The following is a 10595-nucleotide window of genomic DNA, read 5'->3' as shown; positions in this document are numbered from 1 at the left end:
AATGCACCGTAATTTTACGTTCCGTAAATTGTCTTATTTCAAACGTAAAAAGAGAACGTAAGAAAGTATATAATCACCAAAAAAATATTTTATGTTACGTAAATTACAAATGTAAAAACATATTGTAAAATGTACATAAAATGTAGTTTTTCTGGTCTTCTGACTCTTTTTATGCCAAATTTTACGCAATGCATCAATATGACTGTAACTATTTGTATTTGAAACATAATTTATTTATGAAGTGATCGTAAGATTACCTCGGGTGAAGAATAATTATTCTGCACCCTGGGTGATGAATAGAAAAATAGTGAAAACCCTCGTTTCTCTGTTGACTTGCCCATCACGTGTGTGACGTGGCCGGACTAACAAGATGCGCTTATTCTAAAAGTTGCCATCGAATAGTTATTTATTTTGATTGCATTTATTTTATTCGGCTATCAAATCCGCCGTATTCAACTACCTCCTAATAATGTAGTATGATGTTATGTTTCGAGCTGATTTTGATGGATATTAATGGATCTAAATCATGAAGGTAAACTAAAAGTATTCCTGAGATTATTTTTGGGCAAGCTGAGTGGCCATCTGCGATTACATCTCACTGAGATATGGGCCCACACATGCATACTAGCCAGTTTGTGTGAGGGCATCTTAAACAGTTTGTTTGTTAGGTTATTTGTAAAATCTGGTATGTCATCAGCCAACTACATATCATAAAACCATTCCAATAGGTTGTCTATAGTTTGTCTTGTGGCAAGACAAAACAGGTGTATGAGCTAATTTGAAGTCTGGCTGCTAGCAACGCGTCGTGTTGACTTGGTGAGTACTCTTCCCATGGTCATTTCAACCCTCGGGTTTGCTCCATCAGCTATAAATAGCCCCTACCTTACCCTTAGATGGTTGGCCGCTCCGCGCGGATTGAGATGGAGATTGTCTAAGTAATTCATTTTTCCTTGCACATATTTGAGAGAATCCTACTGAGGAAAAACCCAAAGCCTAAAAATGCTAAGTAAATTGGGATCACTAGAGAACTTGATCGAAGCTGGTCTTAACCTATTACTCTTGTTGACTGTACATCGATTAGACGGTTAGGTTTCTATTCTGAGCATCCAAGAGTATGGGTGGACTGCCAGAAGAACAATTTTGTGAAGGCCTTTAGAGATCTACCTTAAAGATTTTTGAAGAGTGATTGGGCGCAGACGAAGTTGGTTGTACCTCAAGGAGAATCAGGTGAAGACTTTATCTTTTGAGTTCAACCTCATCCCCTCCACTCAGATGTAGAGTTGTGTCACCAACTTGAACTGGCTGAACAAATCATTGTCTTCAGTAAGCTTGGGTTCTATTTCCTCCCTCAACTTACTATATTTGTACTTTGTATTGCAAAGAACTTACTCCCCCTATGTTTTCCATTGTGAAGATTTTGATGTACTCTTTTCTATTATGCTGCATGAACTATGTTTTTAGTCTTCGATGTGTCCTATGCCACTATGTTTCTGCTTCCTTCTTTGATAGGTCAGCTCCTATTTCAAATGTACCTTGCTGCTTATGTATTTTGTCTTAACTACAGAATTTACCTATGTTTGTTGTCCTAGTTTGTCTTCGGTTAGTTTGTTTTATCCAAGATATATTTGAAAATCTCCAATTTACCCTCTCTGGTCGATATCTTCCTTTACAGTTAGCCAAAATTGCACATGATTTATACCTTCAACCATGTGCAAGCTAAAAAAATTGTATGTTATTGATTTATCTCACATGGTTTACGAGAGAAACCATGTGTAATAAGTTCATATCGCACGCAGTTTTTCTAGAAATTTGTTTGATGAGTGTTTCCTGCACAATAATGCACACCCTCAGCGAAAATATTCACTAGCCAAAAAAATTTCCTCCTCCCCCGTCGTTTCCCTTCCTGCCCTCCAACCCTCATCCCTTCCTACCTCAATCCTCCTTGGCACCCTTCTACTCTTCCTCGTTCTAGCCGCCTTGACTCAGATAAGTTAGCCCCCCTTCCTCCATCCTCGATGGCCCGATCGTCGGCGTGACACCGTGTGGAATACGAATCCACTTCACTTCCTCCAAACCCTCACATTTGTTGCCCGTACAGTCGGGAGCTTGAGGAGCATACGGACGCATAGAGGAAAATCATGGATGTGCGGAAGAGGCTACCGATCTGCCATGTGCATCGACCCCAAGATCTTGGAGCGGCCCTTTGCCATCGAGGTGGCCATCAAAGATGTGTGTATGGATGACACCATGCAGTTGTCCATATTAAATGATAGGGCACGTCCATTCTTTAAGTTCAAAGCTGCAGCGGTGATACCCAAACTATCGTAAGTCACCGACCGTGATGAGGTCTCAGGCCCATACAAGGTGAAGGACCCAATCGTAATCTCCTCCATTGTTGAGGACTAGCTATTTTAGCTAACTAATCCATGTTTCTTCTTAATTGTACCATATTTCTAGTTAGTTGTGCAATGTGATGTCCAATTATGCAATGCGAAGTTTTAAGTATGCAATATTTAATTTAAATAAGGCAATGTGATGTTCAATTGCACATTGTTCAGTTCAATTATGCACTGTTTAGTTTAGTCGTGCAATGTGATCTTTAAGTAATATAGAAGTGCACAACACTAGAATATACCTCTTTCTCAAAGTATTTCTATGGCAGTTGAAAGTGACATAGAATTGATGTACCAGAAATAATGAAAGTTGATACAGTATAATCTGGTTGAGCAACAAATGACGAACCAAGTTTGCTTCATATGCATATTACAAGATGCTTCTTGCTTGCATTTAGTTTTATAAAGCATGACATTAATATAATCCTATGGAAAAATCTTTCGCATATTTCAATGCATCTCTCTCTCTCTCTCTCTCTCTCTCTCTCTCTCTCTCTCATAGTATCATTTTAAAAAATACATTTTCTAATGCAACATAATGTCATGTGTAATAGTTTGTTTCAGTTGTGCAGAACAAAATTATAAAAAGGCAATGTGAATTGAGGATTGGAGTATCTATTTTAACAATTATCAATGAGTACACATGGCAATTGGTTGTATTGCTTTAGATGACAAAATTATATTGGAAATTAGAAAATGACTATGCACGAGAATATCTCGAAGCATAACATTAAAAAATTAAGAAAACTAACATACATATGCCGAAGATGAGATTCTCCATTGATTCATCAGAAATGGAAGAGTGAAAGGTAGAAGTTTATATTACTTTTTGAATAATGAGCTAGTTATTAACTACAATGTCGTCGATCTTTTATTTTGGTGTAGCATGATCCTTAGCAATAAACTAATACACTTATTGCAGATATTTTCCAAAAATAAAAAAAAATCAGAAGAGACCACAACCATTCATATATATTTAATGTTAAATTAACGAACGATGATGTGATGAAAATTTAAATAAAAATAATTTCAATGCGCCAAATATCTGACTACAAAATAACTAAATAGTTTCTCCATGGTGTATTTAAAAGTTTAAACGTGTGTCAAATAGACCAATAATATAATAAAATGGAGAAAACATGAACACAACAAGATACTAAATTCAGCCATGCAAACACACGGGTTCACACTGCTAGTTGCATACATATTACATCATACAAGTTTATAGATGTAGCGGGAGGAACAACAATGGTGACATAACCATACGTCGCAAGTACATGCCAAACTGACCGGGTATATTATTTACTATGATATGGCTTATTACATGACGCATCATAGTACGTAGAGCTCCTATATGTCCCAAGATCATGCAGTCAGCTGCAGATTCCTCACAATGAGAGGGAGCCCGTACTTGGGCATCAGCGTGATGAAATTGCTGGGCTTGTGCACGTAAGTGGGGGACAGGGTGAAGGAGAAACTCTTGATGATGGTCGCTATCACAATCTGCACCTCAACCATGGCGAAGTTTTGCCCGGCACAAACCCTCGGCCCGAATGAGAAGGCCAGCAGCGCGTGTGAATGCTTGGCGGCTCTCGATAAGCCATTCTGGAACCTCATCGGATTAAACTCGTCGGCGTCGGGTCCCCAAATCTCCTTGTCCCGGTGCAACAAAACTAATGGTATTGTTATCATCGTTCCTTTCGGCACCTTCACGTGCGTTAGGATAGTGTCTGAGGCAGTCTTCCTCTGGAGGAAAGCTATGGGGCCATAGAGCCTCAGTGTCTCCAAGAGCAACATGTTAAGCTGCAAGTCACCACGGCGTTTATTCTTCTATGGATATGGATAAAAAAAAGGTATGAGATTTAACGCTAATCTATAAGGCTAGCCATAGTGGGAGTAACTTAGATAGTAACTTAACACATCCCATGACAATTTTGCTTATGTGGCAAGTATTTAATGAGCAAAGAGTTGCTTATGGTAACATAATATGTTATTGTAACATAGCGCTTCCCGAGGCAAATGAGCCTATGAAATAATAAATGAAGCGATCTATGATACTACTACTATATTACTTTGCATTATGGAGGTAGTAACTTATGCTAGTGTCATATGCATGACACTAGTCTAAGTTACTCCCCACTATGACCAGCCTAAGTCCTGGCAAAATTATAGTGTATATAATACATTTTTAAAGTTATGCTTTGACCATCTTTATATAGAAATAATAATTATCAACATCTACAATATCAAATCAATATAATTATATTTGTCATGAAATATATTTTGATATGGTTTATGTTCATTTTGTAAATGTTCACATTTTTTCTATAAACACGATCACAGTTAAGGAAGTTATATTTTAGAAAGTTATTATATGCACCATATATAATTTAGAAGGTGGGAGTATGTACGTGCGTAGCATACCAGCTTCAACTTGCCGAGGGCGTCACCTATGGGTAACCGGTGAGCAGGATATTCCCGGACGACCTCCTCCCTGACCATCTCCTGCCACCGTGGGTAGCTGGCGAGCAGGAACATCGCCCAGGTAATGAGGCTGGCACTGGTTTCGTACCCAGCCGCGAAGAAAGTCCTGCACTCGCCAACCATCTCCTCGGTGCTCAGGGTCTCGGTGCTGCCGCTGCTACATGTTTGCAGCTGCAGCTGCAGCATCTGCCCGAGCAGGTCATCTTCGTAGACGCCGCTAGCGAGTCGCGCCTCTATGATCTGTGAGATCTTATGTTTCACAAGCTTGTCAAGATACCATGCCCGACGGTTGCGACGTGTTGGCAGGTACCTGGAATCAATCACAAAATTATTCATTTCAAGAGTTAATTTATTTGATCGATTTAGTTCAAGATTAGATACTCCTTCGAGTTCTCGTTACATACATACCATAATCCAGGTACCGGAGGATCCGCAAACGCATAAGTAGCTAGCTTCAGCTGCTCCTTTCCGGCGATGAACACCTCCCAGGCCTCCTTGTAGCACTTGCCCAACATCACTCTCGCAATGACACTCATGGCTATCTCGTCGGAGTCGTGCATCATGTCTATCTCGGCTTGCTGCCTGTTGCGCCACCGTTCCATTGTCTGCTGTGTGCACTCCAACGTTATTGCTGACATGGACTGTGAACACAAACACCCTCTTGAGAATTGCGAACAAACCAACGTCGTTCCAGTATGTTCAAAAATAGAAATAAAAATAAAATAAAAATTGGTACGAAGTAACCTTGATCTTCTCTTGGTTGAAAGCCGGGTGGATGAATTTGCGCCGCCGCTTCCAGTCGTGTCCGTTTGCAAATACAACCCCATTCCCCAGAACCGCTTCCAGGCTAGGATTTGAGTAGTCTTTTTGGAACATGTCCGTCCTGTCGGTTAACACTTTCTTCACCAGCTCCATGTCCGTAGAGCACAGTGCTGGTGTCGGCCCCAGCCAGTATAGGAATGTTTTCCCTGATTATTGTACATACACGATTTATATATATTTATATATAATAATGCACACACTTGTAGGCTATAGTGATTGAGTAGGTAGGTAGAGAGTAGAGACAATATTCAAGTAATTACCATACATGGAGGCCCATTTCTGGAAGAAGGGTTGCACGGTAGTGATGCAGTCGTGGGAGATGGTGTCCAGATCCTTGGCTCTCCCGGCGACAATCATCTTCTGGCACTCCGGCAGGGACCCAACCAGGAGATTGTAAGGCGGACCTCTGATGCCCTGCCGTCGGAACCACCTGGCCACGGCATACGGCCTCCAAAGCAGATACCATAGCGCTCTCGTGGTTACTAGCACCATGAGGACAGCTGCCATGGCTTGCACTACGTTAAGCTCCATGTATTGTTTCCTGATTGTTCTGCGTAGCTCTTCTTGGTGTTTATATAACACTAGCTTTTCTTGGTGTTTATGACGTGTCTACCTACGCAACTGCATTTGATAGATTAGTAGTACCTGAGGGAAATTCATGGAACACAAGATAATGGAGTGCCTACGCCAGCAACTTCTGGACTCATGGTGTCAGTCACCATAAGAATTGAAGAGCAGACTACTGCAAGAAAGAGGTCAGGAGATCGAATCACCGCGGATTGGATGGTACCGAGTATCAAACAGATATCGTGGTGATTATTTTTTCTTTATTACACAACCACCTCATTGGCCTTCAATAGTAGTTGCATCATCTAGACGAAGAGGAAAGTTGGTTGTGTGCATCATGATGATGCAGAGGCCGGGGTCTTTACCCTTTTCGGAAGAAAAAAAGCGAAGAGGAAAGTAGTGTAGACGATGGAGCAGCTGAGCTGCCTGTGGAGCACAAGTACTGAGAGCGTCGTGAGGGTAGCTGCTTTTGGAGTGGAGATAGGATTTTCAGCACCCGGGTGCCCCTACACCCTCTATAAACAGTAAATTGAAAACAAATTCAAAAAAAATGAAACTTTGGGACATCGGACATCATGAAATTTTGATGATCTTGCAAAGTTTTAGCTAAAAATTACATTCGAAGAGCACTCAAATAAAAAAACAAAATCATTGTTCAAAGTTTATGTAGAGTTTTTGCAGCGATTTTGTTTTTTTAGGGCTCCATGAAGGTTATTTGTTGCTGAAACTTTAAAGGAACATCAAAACTTTGATAATCTTTGATCCCTGAAAGTTTCTGATTTTTTTTAAAAAAAAATCAATTGTTTATGAATTTACTGCTTATGAGGGTGTTGGGGCATCCGGGAGCTGTTAGACATTTCTCTTTTGGAGTGCCGATTGCTTTTGCAGCTACAGGCCTGTGAAATAAGCAGCTGCAATTCCCGCAATAAAAAATGTACAAGCAGCTGCAAGATTGTGACTTTGTGATATCAACTGCCGTCCTTTTGGTAGTTAGGATGATCGATCGGTACCAACAATTGAAAAGATATTATGGCGATTAATTTTGATGTGTAGTATCATCTGCCGTCCTTCCAAGGGATGCGCCAGTAATCTCTGTCTAGATCGTTATTTATGCAAATGCCAATGCAAACATATACCGGGTGAATACTCTAGCACATTCAACCAATGAGAATCGAAGGGTCCTCCCTCCCCTCCGGCGTCGCTCCCTAGCCACCGGCCTCAGTCCTCTCTTACCCCACCCCCTCCCCAGCCTCTCCCCTCCACGCCGCCGCCGTGGCGCGCTCAGGGCCGTCTCCAGGAATTTGGGGCCCCGGTGCGAAATGCAAATGGGGCCCTAAAATCTAAAAGTTTCTTGCGATGAAACATACTCCCACTTAAATTATATAACTTTGGTTATGTTTTATTTTGTACTATATTCATAAAAACAAGGGAAACTATCTTCCTCAAACAATTCAACCCCAGAGCAGTTGACATTTAAAGATCTACTGCCTCTCTAACGTTTTATAACACTATGTTACAGAAGTTCTATTAATTAATTGGAGGTCCACGTGTACCCTATACTCACTAAATTATTGAACATAGAATGTAGACTAAAGTAAATTTGCTTAGGCTTGCGCACCTGATGGCCATTGATTGCCCCGGGATGCCTAAATTAAAGCACATGATCATAGCGGCTAGCTTCTGCCTTGCTTCGCGGCATGTTGGCCCTTGCTGGCCTGGCTACCGCAGAATTTTGACTGAATTCATGGTGCTGCCGCCTGCCCTGTCCTTGCGATTGCGCCGTCATCGCCGCACAGATCGAGTCGAGGGACATGGGAAGATTGGATTCGAAGCGAGAAGGTAACTGATCGAGGACTAGGGCCTAGTCAGGACAGAGTTTGAGACGGCTCGCGTCCATGGCAGGGGCTACGGCTTAGTCTGGCTCAGCCTGGTTTCGATGTACGCATTCTTGTTGCAATTTCTTTAATGGTGCTTTGTGGTAACTTGTATGGAGAACTTCTTCCATGCACTGACTAAAATAGATTTACTAGTTTTTTCTGCCGTTTTGTTTTTCCATTATTTTCTAGAAACATATATTTGAAGAATATATATACATGTATGTTTTCAAATATTCCATATATATAATTTAATTCACTACTGAATATATCTAATTTAGAAACAAGTAAAAAGTGAAAGATAGTCAAGTATTGCAAGCAAAAAAAGAGGATTTATATAAAAGTATTCATGTATATAAAAGTGCTATATGATAATTTAAATGTTTGTATAATTCAAAGATTGTTCATGTCTTTCTTAGAAGTGTCCATGTTATTGTAAAAATGACCATATTACTGTAAAATTTCCATGTTAATTTAAAGATGAATCAACATATTTTTAGTGATAAATGGTCAATATCTTCCACACACACGTGAATCCTTGCGACACACTGCCAGGCACTTCGATCAAGGCATGGAAGTGCTTGTTCAGGAGAACACCACCTGGCGTTTGTGCACACTTTGTCGAACAACAATCCAATTCCTGCACAATGAAAAGGAAAGTCATTTGTCAGTGTTCAAGAAATATATGTTAATGATTTGTGGTTGAACAACAAGCCGATTATGTTAATGGTGGAGGCACGACACTTGAGAGAAGAGGCACCATGCACAAAGCTCTTCTTGCTTGTAGATTTAGAGGCAGACCCCCTGCTGGTGCTCCTGAACCACGTTCGGCCCCTCCAATGTACAGCTCAACTCCTGGTCCTCCATAGCGGCGGGTACATAACTACTAGAGGAAGAGTAGTCACTCCCTCTATCGGACATCCTTCCTTCTTTTGCGATTTACCTCATGCTTGAAGGACCTGGTATAGGAAAGACATAACCAATAGCACACAAATTAATATCGTCATCACAATAACATACAAAAACTGGCATAAAAAATAAGTTGCCACGGAAATTAGCTAAAAAATAACATGGAAAAAGTGCCCAAAAATCTTGCCTTACCCTTCCCGCACTCTCAGACTCTCCCATATCCGGCTCAGAGTACATGCTCTAGTGCTCAGATAGAGCATTGCCCAAAACCTCCTGTGGTCATGTTTAATGAAATGCAGGTTAGATGAGAGAATTCTTTATTTAGCCCTTTCTTAAATTTTGCATCCTTTTTTGGCCCAATAAACTTGTTTCTTCCGTTTTTGACACTCAAACTTTATTTTGTTCCCTATGTGGCACTTTCATCAGTTTTGGCTAGTAACGGTGTTAAGTCTGACCTAAAAAGACTGTTTTACCCCTAGTGTAGTATGTGACCCGATTATTTACATGCAAACACATAGGTAATGTGATATATATTTCTCACTGTTGAATAAACAAACAAAAAATAGTACTATGTGTATAATCATAAAAAAATATTGCAGGGGAATAATAATAATAATAATAATAATAATAATAATAATAATATGCGTGAAACAATGGCGACAATTTTTTTGGGGGGATAAAAAGAACAACGACGACTGTTCCAGGCAAAAATCGATTAAGCTGCTAGCATCCTTGCTTATTGTGCTTGCTTTGCACGTAGTGTGTTAGCTCCTTTGAAGCACCGATACGCACACAAGTACTCCTACACGACAAGCATGCACACACACTCGGTAAGCACGCACGCATTGACGCATGCAAGCGGCAGCAAGCGCGGAGCCATCACGCATGCAGCACGGTACCAGCAAGGCAGCAAGCACGCGGCAGCGGCAATAGCGGGGGGCACGCTCGCGCAGTCGAGCCCAAATACTCGATCCAATCTTTTTTTGCTGACATGTTACCACCAGGGGTAGAATTGTCTTTTTACATGCCATTTAACAGCGCCGGATGGAAAAATGGATGGAAGTGTCACGTATGGAACAAAATGAAGTTTAAGTGTGACACTAGTAGAAAATGGGGCAATGGTCCAGGCAGGGCCAGCCCATTAGTCCCGGTTCAGTCCAGAACCGGGACCAATGGGGGCATTGGACCCGGTTCGTGAGCCCCAGGGGCCGGCCGGGCCACGTGGGCCATTGGTCCCGGTTTGTCTGGACCTTTTGGTCCCGGTTGGAGGGACGAACCGGGACCAATGGTCCTCGCTCCTGGCCCACCACTATTGGTCCCGGTTGGAGGCATGAACCGGGACCAAAGGCTGCCCATTAGTCCCGGTTCATGCCACCAACCGGGACTAAAGGGTTGGTCCTCGTTGCGGCCAGAGTTTAGTCCTACCTCGCCAACCGAATGGGGCTCAGACCGGTTTATAAGCCCCTCCCTTTCTGCCTTGTTAAGCTCCTCTCAAAATGAAAATAGATGCCCTTATACAGAAATTTAACCTAAATTCATACTGAAT

General features: G+C 41.5%; 1 protein-coding gene across 2 annotated transcripts; it reads right to left on the bottom strand.

Moving 5' to 3' along the window:
• Window positions 1-3550: 3550 nt before the first annotated feature.
• On the bottom strand, window positions 3551-6269 carry LOC123039931 (cytochrome P450 709B2). Of its 2 annotated transcripts, none has more exons than XM_044462908.1 (5): window positions 5960-6269; window positions 5622-5845; window positions 5286-5518; window positions 4818-5187; window positions 3551-4223 (listed from the first exon to the last, which is right to left on the bottom strand). In XM_044462908.1, the coding sequence occupies exons 1-5, from the start codon at window positions 6228-6230 to the stop codon at window positions 3759-3761; spliced, it is 1563 nt and encodes a 520-aa protein (XP_044318843.1). In that variant the 5' UTR covers window positions 6231-6269; the 3' UTR covers window positions 3551-3758. The 2 variants fall into 2 exon arrangements, with proteins under 2 accessions (XP_044318843.1, XP_044318844.1); XM_044462909.1 differs by having other exon boundaries at window positions 3551-4196; window positions 5960-6256.
• Window positions 6270-10595: the final 4326 nt, after the last annotated feature.

The sequence above is a fragment of the Triticum aestivum genome, chromosome 2B (genome assembly GCF_018294505.1).
Source record: "Triticum aestivum cultivar Chinese Spring chromosome 2B, IWGSC CS RefSeq v2.1, whole genome shotgun sequence".
Taxonomy (NCBI): Eukaryota; Viridiplantae; Streptophyta; class Magnoliopsida; order Poales; family Poaceae; genus Triticum; species Triticum aestivum.
The sequence above is the reverse complement of the archived record's forward strand: the minus strand, read 5'-3'. Positions and strand labels throughout refer to the sequence as shown.